Below are 21,014 nucleotides of genomic sequence, written 5' to 3'. Positions count from 1 at the left end.
CACATCTCGCCATACTAGAGGCTACTAGAGCCAGTAACCACCACACTATGCCAACGCTGATGTTCTCTATAAAAAGATGCCGCAGCGAGCGTCCAGGCAGGATCGATCACGAATGTCTAAAAGCCACTGCACCTACTAGTAGAGGCTTAAAGGCGACACAGCGCCAGCAGAGAGCGGCCGCCATGGCGCTTCTTTGCTCACCTCGTCAAGCAAGCTCCTGTTCCACCCTTATAACTCTAGCAGCAAGAGCGCGAGACCAGTCGTAGCACTCACACACTAACCAAAATCCACACGAGAGGGCTGGCTTCCGGCAAAACAAGCTAAGCTGCCTCGACACAAGTACAACACAAACCATATAAAAACGCTAGCTGTAGACCCGTTGTCCGGCCGTCGTCCCTGGCCGTGCAGACTTAGCGTGCTACTCCAACGAGAAGAGCAGCTAGCAGGCAGTTTCTTCTCCATCCGCCGGCGCCGCTACGACGGCAGCAGCTATCTAGCTAGCTAGCCGAGGTATGTAATAACTGTTCCATTATATTCCCAGCCGACCGCCGGCGGCACCGTGCTCACGCGTGCAGATCCAGTAGCAGCGCCGGCGCCGGTAGCGATGGTGACCCAGCCGGCCGGCTTTGATTCGTTTCTTCGCTGTTCTTTTTCAGTTCTTCTTTCGCTTTGTAGTTCGCTTTTACGTATCAGGGATTCTTGCTTGATCCAGAGGATTAGGCATCCATCGCTGATGCTGCAGGGGCGGAGCTAGAGCTAATTCGCGGGGTGCGTTTGTCTTGTGGGTGCTGTAAACTTTTATAACTGGGTTGCAAATATGGTGAAAAATTAAACATTATCACTATTTTTTCGTTTCGACGCGGGCGCACCCACAATTCTCTATATAGATCCGCCCATGGATGCCTGATAGGTTCCTTCTTTAGACGACAAATCTAATCGCGAAGCGACACCTACTGGGTCAGCTTGGCATTTCCGACTATTTTGCACAGTAAAAGTACACACAGACTTGTGTTTTCATAATACTCTTTGACTGGGCGTTGTTCGTATTTGAAAATAGCAAACCGTGTTCATATGTTACAGGATATATATGATTTTGACGGGTTTTGTTTTAGGATCATTTTTAGGGTTGTTAGGTGGGGTGGGACTGACTTTTCGCAGACCCGCTGGCCAGATTTGGTCCAAAAGTGTAGCCGGGCCAACAGGAAGACACTCGGGCTAAGCTCTGTGGGCTAGAGTTGGGCCGAGTTTGTTTTGATTAGCCTACTGCTTCAACAGTGTCCAACAGAAACTCCACGATTTCTTTTAGATTAGATTGTGAACGTTACTCAAAATGTTCTGATTAGTGGAAGTCTATTCATATGTTCAGTAATAAAAAACAGTAAATAAATATCCTAGTATTAACAAACGTTTGAGTAACCTTCAACGACAAAAAGAAAAACAAAGCCCACGATTTTGTTTAGATTAATTAAGAGAAAGTCCACAGATTAGTGAAAGATTAAGTGTTCCTATGTTCCTTAAAAATGGTAAATAAATATCCTACTACGTATTCGTTAATTAATCAACGTTTTAGTAACTTTCAATGAGCAAAAAGTTGCAGCTACGCTGGTTTGTAACACAAATAATCAGAACATTTAAAAACAACTCAAGCCATCCTCCAGATTTTTCTTTGGGAAAAAATATTTTTAGTAAATTATTCTGCTCTGTGATAGTATTTTGTAAGCTTCAAAATTCGTGCTTGCATAAAAAAAAACCTCCATCACGCGCTATCTTTGAGCCTTTGACAGTCAAGGACTCAAGGTTAGTATATCATCACTTGACTCTTGATGGTCTCTCCCCGGCCTTGTGCTGTGAGTCTTTCTATGCACTACTCTTCGATTAAAGTATTCACTTGTGTAAGTTTTCTCGCTGGCCGCCAGTTCTCTGCGTCTCCTCGTCGAAGCACGATGAACGCTGGTATGCTATGGTTGATTGCCCAGGTAGTTTGCAGGGCAAGTACATGTTATTGAGTCTGTAGTACATCTGAAACCCAGTATTTTATTTGCAAATATACTATATATTATGTCTACTTTATTTTCTTAAGCGGGAGGAACCTGGGGGCACGTGCAGCCTGCACTGTTTTGGGCTTTGTTTTTTTTAATAATATATAGTGTAGAAAGAGTTATGACTCCAACTTTTTTACAAGGGGCATAAATTAGATTTAGACCAAAACCATTGCAGAGTTTTAGTAAAGATGTCACAAACAAATGGAGAAAGCATGGAAAATAAAATACGATAAGTTTTAAATTATGGCCCAATCCTAAACATAAAGTTGTCTATAAGATAAAATATGCGTAACCGTCGACTCCATAGTGGCCTAGATGGAGTTGATGTTTTTTTAAATAAATAAATAAATACATAAATAAATAAAATAAAAAAATATTCAAGGCTGTTTCTTTAGTTGAAACTTATTGTTTATATATATAAATTACCAGCTTAAAAGGAAGCAATATCATCACTTGGACGACAAAAAAATTAGACAAGTGAACTTATAAATGCATTTTTTGTTTACTCCATTGGCCACTCAACTTAAAAGGAAGCAATATCCATCACTTGCACGATTACTCAGACCCGTTAGAGGTCATTGTCGTCCAATCTATTTTCTTAATCCAATCAGTAGCTCTCTTATCAATTACAAAAAAAAAACTTAAAACAGCATAACGACAACCGGAAAAGCACCGTTTGCATAGGTTAGCCACATGATGCAATCAGATATGAAAAGAAAAAGGGTTCTTTTTTTTAAAAATGGGGACTATCAGCCTAGCAAATGACAACACCATGTTGGCTTGATCTTATCAGGCATGATATAGTGTTTTTCTCTTACAATAAAATAATATCAGCTGGCTTATAAGCCACAGAAACGATAAAGCGAACACGGTGATACATGCATGGCTTTTATATTTAGGCCTTGTTTAGTTGGCAAAATTTTTTGAGAAATGGTACTATAGCACTTTCGTTATTATTTGACAATTAGTGTCCAATCATAGTCTAATTAGGTTTAAAAGATTCGTCTCGTGAATTTCGTCTAAACTGTGTAATTAGTTTTATTTTTTATTTATATTTAATGCTTCATACATGCGTCCAAAGATTCAATGTGATAGGGAATCTTGAAAAATTTTATAAAATTTTGGGAATTAAACATGCACTTATATCACCGTCAAGCCAAGCCATGCAAGAGGCGTGACATGCAGCCTCCGCTGCCCGTCCGCCCACGCCACACAACACGAGTCACGACAGCAACGACCGTTCCACGCCGCTGCCGCATCATGCGCGAGCGCATGAGAGTCAACACCTACTCCACGCTACGGCGACCCACGCGCTAGTGGTTTGGTTGCCACTGGCGCACGCGGGTCGGGCTCGTGCGCGAACAGGGAGGGGAGGGCAGGGCCGGGGCAGTGAGGTCACCCACGAGATCGCGACTGGACTCAAGCGTCTCCCACCAAAAGTCTCTAGTCGCCACCCTTCCCTCCCAAGCCCCAGCGCCAGCGGCGTGGTTCCTGTGGTCGGGCCGGCGGGCCCCGTCTCCCTCGCCGGGCTTCCTTTCTCCGTTTCTCGTCTCGTCTCTCTCCCGGCGCCCGCGCCCGCCGAAACTCGAATGGAAACCGATCCGTCACCCAAACCTCGCCCGCCGCGACGTCGAGCGCGTTTAAAGCGCAGCAGCAGCATAAGGAAAAGAGGAAGCGAGCGAGCGAGGATCCGGGAGCGTGAAGCGCGAAAAAAGCAGGGGAACGAGCGAGGAAGCAACGCGGAAACGGGAAAGCGAGCGAGACAAGCGCCCGATTTGGTCCCCCGCCCGCTTCGTTTCCTCCGCCGCACGCCTTCTCCGGTTCTCCCCCACTACCCCACCTCCCCCTCCCGTCCCCTCGCCTTCCCGCCACGCGACCCGCTGCGTCGCCGGAGCGCTGTAGCTGTCACTGTGCGCGCCCGCCCGCCCGCCCGCTCGCCGCGCGCGGGCGCTCCCGCTCGTTAGTGGGGTTCTCGGAATTCGAGGTTCGCTGACTGATGTGCTTGTGCGGAATGTGGCTGCAGATCGGGGAGGGGTGCGGTGTCATCTCTCCTGAGCAAGCGGCGCGGCGATGGCCGGGGGGCAGGCGCCCGAGGCGTCGCCCGGGCGGTACCAGCGCCGCCGCGACGAGATCGACGACGACGACTGCGCCGACGTGCTCGGCATCGACGTGCGTGGTCCCGACGCTGACCCGTTCGACATCCCCGCCAAGCGCGCCCCCGTCGAGCGGCTCCGGCGCTGGAGGGTGAGTACCTCACCCCCATTCCCGGCCACTATTTTGAATTTGCTGTGCTGTGCCCTCTGCCTTCTGATACGCTGACTTGAGTGCCTGCTTTGTTGTAGTTGTAGCCGCTTTCTGTAATTCTGGGTAATGTGGTTTAGTTTTGTCCGCATCTATATAAAACTTTAAATGCGAGGCAGTTCACTGTTCACATTACCGTGTGCAAACCCGATAAGGAACCGTATAAACCCGATAAGAAACAGTACATACCCGTTCTGAAACAGTACGCACCCGTTTCATTTTTCCCCTTTTTTTTCCTGCCCTCCTTCCCACGCGAAGCGTGGGCGCCCACGCACGCTAGCCAGAACTTTAAATTTGAGGCCTTTCACATCATCGCGTTACTGTTCATCCGGTGTTTTCACATCAACCCGATAAGTTTTTTCCTTTTCTTTACCCGAAAAAGGAACAATGTCAGCCCGTATCGCCGGATGCCACACTGTTGCTTTTGTTTCCTAATGAGATACTTCAAATTCACAGCCCTCATAGCATCCGAATGCCTCCTTAGCCTGTCCAAGTGCATGTGTTGTGAACTAATAGCAAGGATTATTAAGTCATAATTTGGTGACACACTTTTTATTTGTATATTGGATTAGTCTATTGGGTGGACTTGATACCTGAAGTAAATACAACATTGCTTCTGGTTAATACTAAGATAAAGAGTAAAATGCACCACGGTCCTTAACTTTTCCCAAATTCTCATTTAGGTCCATAGACTCAGGCTCTGGGTCCTTAATTTTCTTTTTGATACATAAAGAGTTTATGGATCTAAGTGGGAATCTAGAAAAAGTTTAAGGACCCCAGTGCATTTCACTCAGATAAAAATTGAAAGTTTTAGAATGGATACAATCTGGGGCAGAGCAACCATAGGAGATGACACAACAAAACTATCTCACATATCTTTAGATTGAATACAATAAGAAACTGTAGGAGTTGACAGTTTACACAACAAAATCCACCTATGACCATTCACCATCTCTAATACGTCCTCCATTGAAAGAAAAATGCAATTCACCGTACTAGTTTCTAAAACAAATGATTGAATTGCCTTGAAGAGCTGAAATAACTCCAGGGTTAGCTAGTTGATTTCATTTGTTAAAATCTTTTATGCTTTGTGAGCTCGATAGAAGTCCACCCATACAACAGGGCTTGCCAAATTGACATTAACATTCTTTCTGAAGAAATGGAGCTTTCTCTGTGGATGAAGCATATGGTATTTATGGTGTTCATCCATGAAGAAAATTGCTGTAATGTCCTTGGCCTGAATTCTAGTGCTTCAAATCCACCATGTTGCCGCATAGTTCAACCAATGTGAATGTGGTACTGTGGCTGACAAACAGTAAATCACTCTCCATTCCTTTTATTTGATGTTAATGACTTTCACGCTCTCCAAGATATGACATTGACAGCTACTGTAATGACTACTCCCTCCATCCCAAATTATAAGTTATTCCAAGAATCTTGTAGAGTCAAAGCATCTCAAGTTTTACCAAAATTATAGAAAGAATTATAAAGATTTATGACATTAAGTAGATATACTATAAAAATATAATTAATGAAGAACCTAATGATACTTAAATATAAGGTTGGACGAAAAACTCGAAGCTCGTTAGCTCGCTTGGCTCGTGGCTGGCTCGACTCGGCTCGGCTCGGCTCGTTATGATAACGAGCCGAGCCGAGCCAAGATTTTAGCTCGTTAGCTATAACGAGCCAGCTCGCGAGCTAAACGAGCCAAGCTTCCAGGAAAAAAAGTATCAAAACTTATATTAATTTTTATATTACTTCATGTCTTGCACTTTACAATTGTCTGGTAACTGGTCTAGACCCTATAAATTGACTGGTAACTGGTCTAGATCCATTTCTTTTATATTATTATTATTCTCAAACTTTAGATAAATGCAAATATTATATTTTGTGTATTTTATACCTGGCTCGCGAGCTTAACGAGCCAGCTCGAGCTTTTAACGAGCTGAGCCGAGCTGGCTTTCTGGCTCGTTAGGATAACGAGCCGAGCCGAGCTAGCTCGTTATCTTAACGAGCCAGGACGAGCCAAGCCGGGCTGAGCCAGCTCGTTATCCAGCCTTACTTAAATGGTATCATAAATGTTATTATTTTATCATATAAATTTGGTCAAATTTAAGATGCTTTGACTTTCTAAGATTCTTGGAATGACTTATAATTTGGGATGGAGGGAGTATATGTTAGTGACAGTTGGTAAAATTATAATATTACAAAACTATGTTATAGGGATATCATTTGCTTTGGGCATATGGCCAATTTAGATTTATTGTGAAATAGCTGGACCGCCCAGATTCTAATAACAAAGAACACATTGAAACTGTTAGTCGCTGAATTCTTACTCTTGGTAGTAGTAGAATTTTTACTCTTATCGAAAAAGGATGACACTAGGAGTTGAGGCAATTTTTTGGTTTATTTTCAAATGCCATACCCACCTGAGGGGTTGGGGATACATATTTATAGGCTGCTAGCCAGCTAACCATATGCCAAGATACTAGTCTAAGATGCTAATATGCTGTCCTCTAAGATGCTGTCCTAGCTAAAGACCAGCTGCAAGGATGCTGTCCTCTCAGATGCTGCTGCAGCCAGCCCCACAAAGACCAGCTGCAGCCAGCCCCACAAAGACTGCCGACAGAGACTTATCCCATCATTCTCCCTCTAAGTCTTGTGCGTCGTCTTGTGGGAAAGTTGAACCATCCCGGTTCTGGAGCAGAGCTCAAGGAACTTGATCCTCCCAAGGGGTTTGGTGAGCAGGTACGCAAGCTGGTCCTTAGTGTTGATGTAGCTCGCCTTGATGTTCCCTTCCTCCAAACAGCCTTAGATGAAGTGGTACCTCACCCGGATGTGCTTGCTGTGTTCATGGAAAACAGGGTTCTTTGCCAGGGCCAGAGCGGACTTGCTGTCCACCCTGAGCTCCACTGCTCTAGTGTCTCTGCCGAGGAGATCACCAAGCAGTCGAGCGAGCCAGAGCGCCTGAGTCGAAGTGGTGGAGGTCGCTATGTACTCGGCCTCACAGCTGGATAGGGCCACCACCTACTGCTTGACCGACTACCAGCTAACGAGGCACTTGCCGAGGAAGAAGAGGATCCCGCTCGTGCTCTTGCTGGTGTCGATGTCGCCGGCGTGGTCGCTGTCGCTGTACTCGACGAAGTGTGCCGCCCCAGGGCACCTAGGGTAGTAGAGGCCGTAGTCGAGAGTCCCCGCAACGTAGCGGACGATCCTCTTCACAGCCTGCTGGTGCTCCGTTGTCAGTCACTGCATGAACCGACTAACGTAGCCGACGGAGAATGACAAGTCCGGCCGTGTGTGGGCGAGGTAGCGAAGGGTCCCCACAAGACGCCGGTACTGCGTAGCGTCCACCTCCTCCGCCGTGCTGTCGCGGCTCAGCTTCAGCCTCTCCTCCATCGGAGTGAGAGCTGGGTTGCAGTCGGTGAGCCCAGCTAGCTCAACGACGTGCTTGGCGTAGGCGGTCTATCGAAGCGTGATCCCGGAGTCATCCTGGTGCACCTCGATTCCCGGGTAGAAGGAGAGAGGCCCCAGGTCACTCATTTGGAAGGTGGCCTTCATCTCTTCCTTGAATGCCGCCACCTCCGCATCCTTGGTGCCGGTGATCACCAAGTCCTCGATGTAGACACCCACCAGCAGAGCATTTTCTCCACTGCCCCGTCGGTAGATGGCTGTCTCGTGCGGGCTTTGCTCGAAGCCCATCCCCTTTAGCGTGGAATCCAACTTGACATTCCACGCCCTCGGTGCCTGCCGCAAGCCATAGAGGGCCTTGCGTAGGCAGAGCACCTTGCCCTCCTTGTCGGGTATCGCAAATCCCGGCGGCTGGTGCACGTAGACCTCCTCCTTCAAGTCGTCGTTAAGGAACGCCGACTTGACGTCTATGTGATGAACACGCCAGCCCTCCTGGGCAGCTAGCGCAAGGAGGAGTCGCACAGACTCCATCCGTGCCACGGGAGCGAAGGCGTCGTTGAAGTCGACCCCCTCCTGCTGCACGAAACCTCGTGCCACCAAGCCAGCCTTGTGCTTGACGATGGCGCTGGCTTCATCCCTCTTCAGCTTGTACACCCACTTAAGGGTGATCGTGCGGTGACCACGAGGAAGCTCAGCAAGCTCCCAGGTGCGGTTCTTCTCAACCGCATCCATCTCCAACTACATCGTGGCGCGCCATGCCGCGTGTCTCTCGGCCTCTGCGAACGATCGAGGCTCGCTGTCGTCACATGCAAGGTGCAACTGCGCCTCCAGGTCCTCCAGGTCGTGAGGCACCAGTCCCGGCACCGACTGGTCGCCGAGAAGGTTCTCCATCGTACGGTACCGCAACGGCTCGCCGTCGTGGTACGCGTCGATGCGCTCCTCGTCGTGAGAGAGCGGAATAGCGAGCTCAACCGGGCTGTGCTCGACACGAGCTGGTGTTGGAGTAGACATGTCCGGAGAGGTGCCTGTCGGTGCTGGAGTGCGTGGCGTTGCCAGCTGTGGTGGAGCCGGCGAAGGACTCATCGTAGCCGAGGTCCTGGCTGGAGAGCGTGGTGCTGTCGGAGTAGCAGGCGCCGGGGTCGGTGGAGGCTCGGGCACTGGGGTAGACGCGCTCGCCGAAGAAGAGCTGCCTACTCCCTCAGCTCCCTCGAAGTGGACGTACTCGACAGTGAAGTCGTCGTACGTCGGAGCCGAGCCGTCGTCCACCGCCTTGTCCCACGCCCATCCTCGCCCTTCATCGAACACAACGTCGCGCGCCGTGCGCACACGCTGTGTCTTTGGGTCGAGGATGCGGTAGGCCTTCGTGCCCTCCGCGTAGCCGATGAACACTCCCAGAGTGCTCCTGTCGTCGAGCTTGCTGATGTGGCCAAACTCCTTGGCAAACGCGAGGCAACCGAAGACCCGCAAGTGGGAGACCGCCGGTTTGCGCCCATGCCAAGCCTCGTACGGCATCCTGCCGTTGAGCGCCTTGGTAGGTGAGCGGTTGAGGATGTAGACGGCCGCCACCACCGCCTCTCCCCAGAAGACAGCCGGCACCCCCCTCTGCTTAAGAAGGGCCCGAGCCATCCCCACAACCGTCTGGTTGCGCCGCTCGACGACGCCGTTCTGAGCTGTACGGTGCGGAGTAGTGACGCTGAATGCCCTCATCAGCGCAGTACGACGTGAATTCAGCCGCCGTGAATTCGCCGCCGTTGTCGGTGCGCAGCACGCGCAGCTTGCGGCCGCACTCTGCCTCCGCAGCAGCCTGCGAGCGCCTGATGGCGTCCGTAGCCTCTCCCTTGCTGTCGAGGACCATCACCCACATGTAGCGGGAGAGGTCGTCGACGAGCAGCAGGAAGTAGCGTCGTCCTCCCGGTGTGGCCGGTGTCACCGGGCCACACAAGTCCCCGTGCACAAGCTCGAGCCTCTCCTTGGCTCGAAAGCTTGCCCGCTGGGGAAAGGGGAGTCGTCTCTGCTTCGTCAACACGCAAACGTCGCAGAGCTGCTCCACATGGTCGAGGCACGGCAGGCCTCGCACCATCTCCGTGGCACTGAGCCGCTTCAGGGCCTCGAAGTGAAGGTGCCTGAAACGCTCGTGCCACTGCCACGCCTCGTCGTCCCAACGAGCAGCGAGACAGAGGGGTTGTGCCACCTGCACGTTGAGGACGTAGAGTCGATTTGTGCTTCTGGTTACCTTGGCAAGAAGGTGACGACGACGATACCAAATCCTCATGACTCCATCCTCAACCACCACGCGTGAATCATTCTCATCCAGTTGTCCCAAGCTGATGATAGAGTTCCTCAACGCGGGGATGTAGTAGACTCCGGTGAGCAGCCTGTGCTCATCAGACACGGCGGTGAAGATGACGGAGCCGACGCCCTTGATCTCCACGCCAGAGGCATCCCTAAACTTGACGGAGCCTCGGACGCTAGAGTCAAGCTCGGTGAAGAACTCCCGTCGACCGGTCATGTGATGGGTGGCGCCGGTGTCGAGGCACCACCCATCAGTATTGTCGTTGCCGGAGCTGTCGCCGAGGAGGGCGTGTGCTTTTGGCTCGTCAAGGTGGAGGAGAGCCGCTGCGGCCGGTGCCGTTGGAGGTAGCTCGATGCTTGCATGTGCCATGAACAGAGCCGGCTCCTCCTCCGCCTGTGCGACGTGGGCCTGGCCGCGTCGTGGCTGTCGACAGTCCTTGGCCCAATGGCCAAGCTGGCCGCAGTTGCGGCAGGCGTCGTCTCGTGCCGGCTTGTGCCTGCCGGCGGCGCCGCCCTGGGCGCCTCCGCGGGCATCACCCTCGGCACGTCCTCGCGCCCCGGCCTTGGCGTCTTTGCGCGCCTTGCCACGCTTGCGGCCGCCTGTCGCGGAAGAAGGCTCCCCCTTCTTCCGGTCACCTTGGCTGGCAAGCCACTGCTCCCGAGTGAGAAGGAGCTTCCCTTCTTCCGGTCACCTGTGGCTCATCGCTGTCGACGACCTTGAGGCGACCTATCGTCTCCTCGATCGACATCGTGGAGAGATCTAGCAAAGACTCGATCGAGCGAGCCATCTGCTTGTACTTCTCGGGGACGCAGCGGAAGAGCTTTTCGACAGCTCTCTCCTCGCCGTAGGTGTCATCGCCGAACTGCACCATCTTCTGCAACAGAGTGTTGAGACGGAGAGCAAAGTCATCAACGTCCTCACCTGGCTTGAAGGCCAGGTTCTCCCACTCCTTGCGAAGTGCCTGCAGTGTGGACTTGCGGGCGCGGTCGCTGCCGATGCGTGCTGCAGCGATGGCGTCCCAAGCCTCCTTGGCAGTCCGCTTGTTGGTAAGTGAGAACTGCATCTCGGGCGGGACTGCAGCGATGAGGGCATCCAACGCCCGTCGATCTAGGTCGTAGTCGACGTCGCCGTACCGGACTGCCTCCCACATGTGCCGCACCTGGAGCTTTACCCTCATCACCGCAGCCCACTCGACGTAGTTGGTCTTGGTGAGGGTAGGCCACCCACCGCCTGGGCCGACGTCCCTGACGACAGCCTGGAGCCCGTGGTAACCACGGTACCGATCCGGGGAGAGAGAGCCACGCTGCCTGTGAAGACCGAGCTCTCTATCGACCCGTCCGCCACCGTCGCCGTGTGCGCCTCCTCCAGGAGCGCCGCCGCCGTGCGCGCCTCCTCCAGGAGCGCCACCGGCGCGTCCGCGCCTGTAGGGGCTGCCGCCGCGCTCGTGGGCGTGCGCGGCTGCCCATTGCGCCGCCCGCGCTCGTCCTGCCTCCCTCCCCAGCAACTCGAGGTCCGCGTCGGCGCTGTCGTCAGCAGAAACGGAGCTGCTGATGCTGCCGCGTAGGGCCTCTACCTCTGCTGCCGCCGCACGCGCTGCATCCGCCGCCGCCGCTGCTTCCGCCTCCGCTCTAGCTACTGCCAGCTCCGCCGCTGCCAGCCTCGATGCCCTTGCCGCCGCCGCAGCGGTCTCTGCCGCCGCTCGCTCGCGTTCCTCTGCCGCGGCAAGTTCGGCCTCCTGCCGACGCCACGTGCTTGAGGCGACCGAGCGCTGAGACTGCCCTGCGGACATGATGCACTACCGGGGGGCTGCTGCGTGGGGAGAGGGCTGCTTCAGATGAGCTGCTGCTCGTCTGCGCAGAGGGAGAGGAGTGAGCAGGAGCGGCCGGAGGAGCTGCTGCTACCAACAGCTGGGGCTGTTGTGGGGCTGGGAGAGAAGATGAGCAAGAGATGCTTAGGCTACAGGATAATACGGCTCTGATACCAGTTGTTAGTCGCTGAATTTTTACTCTTGGTAGTAGTAGAATTCTTACTCTCATCGAGAGAGGATGACACTAGGAGTTGGAGCAATTTTCTGGTTTATTTCCAAATACCATACCCACATGAGGGGTTGGGGATACATATTTATAGGCTGCTAGCCAGCCAAGCATATGCCAAGATGCTAGTCTAAGATGCTAATATGCTGTCCTCTAAGATGCTGTCCTAGCTAAAGACCAGCTGCAAGGATGTTGTCCTCTCAGTCAAGATGCTGCTGTAGCCAGCCCCACAAAGACTGCCAACAGAGACTTATCCCATCAGAAACACCCTTGTTTTTAAGAGAAGAGGGTGTACCTTCTTATTTTTAACAAACAACAATTGAGGGAAACAAAAACCTTAACTAGTTCATGCATGGTTTCCTGTGCTTCAGACATGCTTGTTCTGAAATTTCCAATAATTACTTCAACTATTGCTGCTGCACATGCAGTCTTAACTGTTTTTATCTGTTCACTAATTTTTACACTTTCTTATTGTGTTTTTTTTCCTTTGGCAGCAAGCTGCACTTGTCCTCAATGCTTCTCGACGATTCAGATACACGCTTGACCTAAAAAAGGAGGAGGAGAAGGAACAAATAAGGAGGAAGATAAGGGCCCATGCCCAAGTCATACGGGTATTCATTCTATCTTATATTCCTTTAATTCATTTTTATACAATGCTGCACCTTTTTCGTTTGATGGATTTGAGTTCGAATGCAATCAGGCCGCTTTACTATTCAAAGAGGCTGGGGAAAAGCAGAATCATGACACAGAGTTACCAGGTAACTGTTTGGGATAATAGATGCCTTTTAGTTTTAGGTTTCACGGAGAGTACAAGTGTCAATATCTTAGTTGTAATTATCGGTGACATTTGTCCCCATGATCAACATCTTTGTCAAGGATTGGTTGCTACTAAGTTGAGGACCTAACGGCATATTTATCTATAGTTGTGCAAAAATGGCAATACTACTTTTGTAATACTTCATTATTGTTCTTTTTATGCAGAAATTCTCCCGCGGGGGTTTGGAATTGGAGAGGAGCAGCTGACAGTGATGACTAGGGATCATAATTATTCTGCTCTGCAAGAATATGGAGGGGCATGTATCATTATCTTTGAAAGTAAATTTGAGTCTCCAACTTATGGACAGCCAATTAAGGCATGCCTGTCTTCTTTGAAAATTAGGTCAAAGGGCTCGCAAATTTACTGAAAACCAACCTAGAGAAGGGAATTCATGGCGATGAGGCAGATTTGTCATGCAGGGCAAATGCTTTTGGGCCTAACAGATATCCTCGCAAGAAAGGAAGGAGCTTTTGGGCAAGCTTCCTTACCTGATTTAACTGTGATTACTCTATTAAAGCTATTGCTTTAACAGTTAACATTTTTTTCTTTTGGTGGGGGCGGTTCTGTTTCTACAGGTTTTTCTTTGGGAGGCCTGCCAGGACATTACGCTAGTTATCCTTATCATAGCTGCAGTAATTTCTCTAGTACTGGGCATTGCAACTGAGGTCAATTCCTTTAGTCTATCATATGTTTTTCCTGTTCCTTTTATGCTATCGTTTGTCGATCATTTGCTATTGATGCTTATCTGCTTATGATTTGAAGTCTGTTATATAAGCTTTCAGAAACAATGTTTTTGTTGAGCACTTTACCTATACAGTTATGCTTTTAAACATATGTTTTGTTTATTAGTTCTAACTCCAAGGGTTTCACCAGGGTATCAAAGAAGGCTGGTATGATGGCACTAGTATTGCATTTGCGGTTTTTCTTGTGATAGTCGTTACTGGTATGATGCTTGTTTTTTACCCTCTAATCTCTATATTCATTAATGCTCTAAGCAACATAATACAATAGGATGATGCAAATCATGGGTTCACTTATTCTTGAATTTTCTGAGTAAACGCAGTAATTTTGGGAGGTAGAATCCAGATTCGTTATTATCCTTACTTTCAGTAATATGTTTGTAGTGTGCAGGATTGAATCCTTACTAATATGCTTCCAGGTTGCTGTATAGTTTTTTTAGTGCCTGTTTTTCGCCTTTGCTAAACGATTTTCTATTGAGAATAAAAGTTCCACCCCTAACTATTTTCTTCTCTTATTGTGGTAGCTGTTAGTGACTACAAGCAGTCACTGCAGTTCCAACACCTCAATGAGGAGAAGCAAAACATACAAGTGGAGGTTTGTGAAAGGAAACTACCATACAAGTTTGGGTCAATAGATTGTAGCACTCTAATTTAGTTTCATCATTCTGTGTTGTTCAGGTTATTAGGGGTGGTAGATGGATTCAAGTATCAATATTTGATATTGTAGTTGGTGATATTGTAGCTTTAAAAATCGGTGATCAGGTAAGGAAGCAAATATGTTTTGCTTTGATTTATGGCAAATGTTTGTGTTCCTGACATTATAATCGTATCGAAATGGCATTTTTAGGTCCCAGCTGATGGTGTTGTAATCAGCGGTCATTCTCTTGCCATTGATGAGTCCAGTATGACTGGGGAAAGCAAGATTGTAGGCCACATTTTACAGTTTACACTCTACCTAGAATCAGTTTCCCAATGGTTAGCAGACACACTAAACAATGCTTTCTTCTGTTAGGTTATGAAGGATCAGAAGTCACCCTTTTTAATGGCTGGATGCAAAGTTGCTGATGGTTTTGGTACCATGTTGGTGAGTGATTGTATTTTGCCTCCTTACTCCTTGCTTATTTTTCTATTTTGTTCTGAAAACTACATGTTCTTGAAGGAAAAGAGGCTAGGCTCAATTTGTATTGTTTAAGTGTATGTTTACCCACTCCTGAGAATGTTTCCAGGGGTTCACTTGTGTTAAGGACTAACAGTCTAACACTCTTGACTATTATACCTTAACAACTTACAATTACAAAGGGGTATCCCTTTTTTTTGAACGGGAAATACAACAGGGAAAGCCCCCACTGTAGGATTTTATTAAATAAATCAGGAACCTGTACAAAAGATAGAGAAATAACAACAAACCAACCAGCCGGAGGGCTTAGGTAGCCATGGCGTGAAGGGAACCGCAGGCCAAAATCCAGGGAGGCCTAAGAGAGGAGATCTAAACAGAGGAGAAAAGCTACACGTTTATCATCTCTCATTCTAAAAGCCTGAAGTTTGGCCTCTTCACAGGAGAGGTTTTTCCAAGAAGAGAAAGAAGGCCGGCCTCTGTCAAAGGGGTATCCTATGTCTGTAGTCACCTGGAAATTTGACAATAGACTCGGTCATACATGATTTCTGCATCTCTTGTTCCCCTGATACATCAACAATACCAACTATGTAATATTGTAATCGCTGTGTGCGGACACGCAGAGGCGGGAAGTTCTCTTCCATTTTCAAAAAAAAAAAAAACTGTAGTCACCAAGTTCCTAGGTCGATTGGGTCGAGGAACATTTTTTTTCTTGAACAACGTAGGAGAGCTGCTTGTCATTTTATTAAGAAAGGAAATCTTACAAATGTGAGGGCTAGAACAAACCTTCCCAACACACCCTACTTACACTAATCCATAGCTAAAAAGAAATTTGCACCACTGCAAAAATAAAAGCCTGATCATGACCTGCTTGGTCAGGATAAGCTCCTGAGGAGAAGAAGCACCGGGCAAACACCACAAATGTCATTCCTCTACCATTTGAGGAACCTGGACATTCGGACGAGTTAAAAAACAGCAGCTGTTGAGGAACATGGAACGCTATTTAAGATAGGTTTTGCCAAGGCTAAGACGAAATTGTTCCCCTGTTCCCCGGATGATGAATGTGGCATTGTACCTGTACCACGTTCTTGGTGACACTCACTGGGTATCCCATTTATTTACGCCCCCCCCCCCCCCCCCCCCCCCCCCCCTAGCATGCCAATTCCTACCTGAACTTGCTGTATGACTCAGCAGCAGCTCCCTTGCTGATTCATCACTTTAGCTCTGCTTCCCCTGCTTGGCCATCTGCATTTAGTCCTCCTTTGGTATTTCTCCTAGCGCCTTTCTTGCACCCTGCAATCACGTTTGGCAAATTGCCGATGATTTAATGACCTACTTTTTGCTTACTCATGCAGTCCAACTCTAACTGATTAGGCCCTAATAGACCGCTAGACCTCATTGTTGGTGTGGACAAAATAGCCTTCCATTGGATTCATGGTGCATAATCGCCAATGAAATCCATAGTAGGGTGCTCATGCTTAAAGGTTAAAACACTGGTTTCATTGTTTTAGATGCCCTTCCAGTCCCAGGCCCATCGGAGTCCACAACCAGACAAAGCCTTAGGCTTAACTCTGCCCAAAAGACTAGTCTTGATAGGTGAGGGTTGCCCCCTGAAAGTGTCGTAGATTGGGTATTATGTGTGGGATAGATCGTATTGAGCCTCTCAGGCAGTATATATAAAGTACAGAGACTTCTGACTCGGTGAGCAAGTTCCCTCGCCTGTATACATATGTCAATATCGGATTACAATCCTAATCCTGACTTATATGTTGTGATCCCCCACCATCAACTTCCGATGTAAAACTAAACCTAGCAAAATACACCCATTCCATATCTGTTGTTCATTGGTGTGTATATGGAGTTTTTTGCTGTAGATTGTACAAAGGATTACACTTTCAGCTAGAGTAATTAATAGTGCGAATTAGTTCGTGACACCCTTAAGAAATGTCCTTATTAACAGGCTTTGCGATGAGGCATGGATGTTTTGTGTATATGAACGTTTCCAGTTCTTTGCAGGTAACAGCAGTTGGCCTTAACACCGAATGGGGTTTATTAATGGCCAGTATTTCAGAAGACAACAATGAAGAAACTCCTCTGCAGGTTTCACCCTTTTATCTTTCACTGATGATTTGATCAGGAATTGTGCATTGTGCTTTGATACTCTGAAGCCTTGCTTACATTTTGTGGTGTACTTCATGGGTTTATCTTTTCTCTTTAAGGTGCGGTTGAATGGAGTAGCAACATTCATAGGTATCGTAGGGCTTTCTGCTGCTGCTATGGTCCTCGTAGTCCTCTTTGCAAGGTAATAACAATATCTGTAAGTCTTGACGATTAAAATTCGAATAGCTCAGGTAACCCTACAGTTGAAGGGCAGGCTGTCACGCTGATTCACAACACTATTTTTTTGTCCTTTTAGTATTCTGGAACTGCTAAAGCACTACAAAGCATATTGCAGACACCACTGACAATATAATGTGTTGGCTGCCAGAGGGCAGCTTGGCCAACAGGCCGCTTGGATTGTATTGCAAAAATGACTTAGGGATACAAAGATGCTAACCACTGCATATATAGGCAAGTGGTGTACCTACTTCTTAGCATATTCTAACTGCATAAAGCAGATGCTATGATTCCTACTTGGTTGCCAAGGCACCATGATCAACTTGGTTGCCAAGGAAACACATTACAGAGAATAGTAAATATCTTATAGCAGGTAACATGAAAAACAAGAACACTAGGCTAACTACTGACAATTCTCCCCTTTAGCCTTGTGGTCCTTGGAAGTGATATGCTTGAGCCCAATTCTTCCCCTCATCTCTTCAAATTTTGATCTTCCAAGAGACTTGGTTAGAATGTCAGCCAGCTGATTAGTGGTGGATATGTGATCAGCCTTGATACTTCCATCTTCCAAGCAGTTTCTAATGAAATGGTACTTGATTCTGATGTGTTTACTGCGCTCATGAAAGACTGGATTCTTGGCTAGAGCAAGTGCAGACTTACTGTCAACCTTCAGTTCAACCACTTCCACATTCCTTCCAAGGAGGTCTGCTAGCAACCTGGATAGCCAAATAGCTTGTTTTGCAGCTGTGGTAGTGGCAATGTACTCAGCTTCACAACTAGATAGAGCTACCACCTTCTGCTTCACAGACTGCCAGCATACAAGATTGCTTCCCAGGAAGAACAGAGTGCCACTAGTGCTTTTGCTGGTGTCAATGTCCCCAGCCAAGTCACTGTCGCAGTATCCAACAAACCTTGCTCTCCCTGGAGCTTTAGTGTAGTGAAGTCCGAATTCCAGAGTACCAGCCACATATCTCAGGATGCGCTTGATGGCAGCTTGGTGCTCTGCTGTTGGTCTTTCCATGAACCGACTGACAAAGCCAACTGAGAAGGCTAAGTCAGGTCTTGTGTGGACCAAGTATCGCAGGCTGCCCACCAATCTTCTGTATTGGGTAGGATCAACTTCTTCAGCCGTGCTCTGCCTGCTCAACCTCAGCCGTTCCTCCATTGGTGTATGGGCAGGGTTGCAGGCATCCATGCCTCCTAGCTCAAGGATCCTCTTGGCATAATGGGTCTGCCTCAGAGTGATCCCAGCTGAATCTTGATGTACTTCGACTCCCAGGTAGAAAGACAGAAGGCCGAGGTCGCTCATGTCGAAGACCTTCTTCATCTGAGCCTTGAAACCTTCTATGGCTTGAGTGCTGGCACCGGTGATGATCAAATCATCAACATAGACACCGATCAGCAGCAGCTCCTCCCCTGTTCCTCGCCTGTACATCGCAGCTTCATGGTCGCTTTGCTGGAAACCCATCTCCTTGAGGGTGGCATCCAGCTTGGCGTTCCAAGCTCGAGGAGCCTGCCGCAGGCCATACAGAGCCTTGCGCAGACGGTACACCATCTTCTCCTTCCCGGCGACGGTGAAGCCAGACGGCTGCTTCACATACACCTCCTCCTTGAGGTCGCCGTTGAGGAAAGCAGATTTGACGTCCATGTGGTGGACGCGCCATCCTTCTTGGGCTGCCAGCGCGAGGAGAACTCGGACGGATTCCATGCGCGCCACGGGAGCAAACGCGTCGTCGAAGTCGATCCCTTCCTGCTGGACGAAGCCCCGCGCCACCAAACGCGCCTTGTACTTGGTCACCGCGCCCCGCTCGTCCTTCTTGAGCTTGTAGACCCACTTCAGAGTGATGGGCCGATGACCGGGAGGAAGCTCCACAAGTTCCCAAGTGCAGTTCTGCTCAACTGCCTTGATCTCCTGCTCCATGGCGGCCTGCCAGGCAGGATCGCCTTCAGCCTCCGTGAAGTTGGCTGGCTCGCCGGCGTGCGTGAGATGAAGCTCGGCGAAGAGACGTGAAGCCGGCAGCGGTGTGGGTGCGTCCCCGATGATGTTGGGCATGGTACGGTACCGCAGCTGCTCGCCACCGTAGGAGGCATCAAGGCGATCGTCGTCGTCCTCGAGCGGTGACGCGAACTCAACTGGGTCCGCCTGCTCTGTTTCTGCTGCTGGTGAAGCAGAGGAAGCTGGTGAAGTAGAGGAAGCTTGTGGATCATGCTCCCCTGGAGCTGGTGACGGCGTGTGCGGCGGGGCTCCGTCTGTGTCGACTCCCCAGAACTCGATGTCGAAGTCACTGGAGGCGGAAGCAGACGTCCCGGCGGCCGAATTGGACCAATCCCAGCCGCGCCCTTCATCAAACACCACGTCGCGGCTCACCTTCACGCGTCCCGTCACCGGATCGAGGACCCGATAGGCCTTGGCGCCCTCGGCGTAGCCGATGAAGACCCCAGCCTTGCCGCGGTCGTCGAGCTTGCGCAGGTGTCCGAGCTCCCTTGTGTAGGCGACGCAGCCGAATGTACGCAGGTAGCTCACCGCCGGCGCTCGTCCATGCCAGGCTTCATGGGGGGTCTTGCCTTGCAAGCTTCTTGTTGGCGCGCGGTTGAGCAGATGCACCGCCGTCATTACCGCCTCCCCCCAGAATTTGGCCGGCATGGACCTCTGCTTCAGAAGCGCGCGCGCGGTCGCCACGACCGTCTGATTGCGCCGTTCCACAACACCGTTTTGCTGCGGTGAGTGTGGTGCAGAGTAGTGCCGCTTGACTCCTTCGGCGGCGAAGTACTGCGCTAGCTCGCCGACGGTGAACTCTCCTCCATTGTCGGTCCGCAGTACCTTGAGCTCACGGCCGGTCTCCTTCTCTGCTTCGGCCTTCACCCGCTTCACGGCATCCGCAGCAGCATCCTTGGTCGGCAGAAGCACCGCCCACATGAAGCGGGTGGCGTCGTCCACCATCAGCAAGAAGTAGCGGCGCCCTCCTGGCGTCGCCGGCGTCACCGGCCCACATAGGTCGCCGTGGACGAGGTCCAAGGGCGCCTGCGCGCGGTACTGCGCCTGCTGCGGAAATGGCTTGCGGCGGAGCTTGGTAGTGACGCAGGTGTCGCAGACTTGCTCCGCATGCTTGATCACCGGCATCCCCCTCACCATCTCCTTCTTGCCGAGCTGGTGCAGTGCCTCGAAGCTGAGATGCCCGTAGCGCTCATGCCACCTCCATGACTCGTCCTCTTTCGTGGCGGCAAGACATACCGGCCGCGCGGCCTCCAAGTGCAGGACGTACAACCGACTGGGCCCGCGATGTACCTTGGCGAGAAGACGACTACGCCGGTCCCAGATGCGGAGCACTCCATGATCAATCTCCACCCTGGAGCCTCCTTCGTCGAGCTGCCCCAAACTCATGATCGAGTTCCGGAGCGCTGGGATGTAGAAGACGCCGTGGAGGACGCGCTGATCTCCGTTTTTGGCCTGGAAGACGATGGAGCCGGTCCCCTTGATTTCCACTCGAGACGAGTCGCCGAACCGCACCGTGCCGCGCGCCGTGGTGTCGAGCTCGGCGAAGAGCTCCCGGCGGCCGGTCATGTGATGCGTGGCCCCGCTGTCGAGGTACCATCCGTCGAGCGCCTCCTCGTTGGCGCTGGTGTTGAGGAAGACTCGCGCGCGCGGCTCGTTGATGTCGAGGGAGACCGTGGCCTTGGAGCAGACGGCTTCGTCCTTCTCGTCAAGCTTGAGGAAGCCGTGGGCGAAAAACAGAGCACCATCATCGTCCTCTGCTTCTGCGACGTGAGCAGCTCCGCCACGCCCTCCACCGCGCCTTCCTCCTCGATCACCTCCAACACGGTAGCCTCCTCCGCGTTGGTTGCCACCGCCACCACCGCGGTCACCACCACCACGGCGCGGCTGGCGGCAGTCGCGCGCCCAGTGGCCGCGATCACCACAGTTGAGG

The 21,014-nt window shown here is 50.4% G+C and overlaps 1 protein-coding gene across 4 annotated transcripts in view; it reads left to right on the top strand.

Moving 5' to 3' along the window:
* The first annotated feature begins 461 nt into the window (after positions 1-461).
* The window catches only part of LOC136475828 (calcium-transporting ATPase 5, plasma membrane-type-like), a 35,508-nt gene continuing 14,955 nt past the window's right edge, over positions 462-21,014 (top strand). For 2 of the 4 annotated variants that reach the window (XM_066473465.1, XM_066473461.1), the window contains exons 1-14: positions 3,510-3,862; positions 4,066-4,286; positions 12,575-12,691; positions 12,781-12,838; positions 13,062-13,153; positions 13,240-13,371; positions 13,473-13,562; positions 13,771-13,840; positions 14,162-14,232; positions 14,316-14,399; positions 14,485-14,562; positions 14,650-14,721; positions 16,768-16,851; positions 16,971-17,053. In XM_066473465.1, the coding sequence (XP_066329562.1) occupies positions 4,113-4,286; positions 12,575-12,691; positions 12,781-12,838; positions 13,062-13,153; positions 13,240-13,371; positions 13,473-13,562; positions 13,771-13,840; positions 14,162-14,232; positions 14,316-14,399; positions 14,485-14,562; positions 14,650-14,721; positions 16,768-16,851; positions 16,971-17,053 (1,205 nt within the window). In that variant the 5' untranslated portion in view covers positions 3,510-3,862; positions 4,066-4,112. Of the gene's footprint in view, positions 511-3,509; positions 3,953-4,065; positions 4,287-12,574; positions 12,692-12,780; positions 12,839-13,061; positions 13,154-13,239; positions 13,372-13,472; positions 13,563-13,770; positions 13,841-14,161; positions 14,233-14,315; positions 14,400-14,484; positions 14,563-14,649; positions 14,722-16,767; positions 16,852-16,970; positions 17,054-21,014 lie in introns of those variants that run through there. The other 2 variants (XM_066473464.1, XM_066473463.1) reach the window with 2 other exon arrangements.

This window comes from Miscanthus floridulus, chromosome 8, assembly GCF_019320115.1.
Source record: "Miscanthus floridulus cultivar M001 chromosome 8, ASM1932011v1, whole genome shotgun sequence".
NCBI classification, from domain to species: Eukaryota; Viridiplantae; Streptophyta; class Magnoliopsida; order Poales; family Poaceae; genus Miscanthus; species Miscanthus floridulus.
This window is presented reverse-complemented; position numbering and strand designations above follow the sequence as displayed.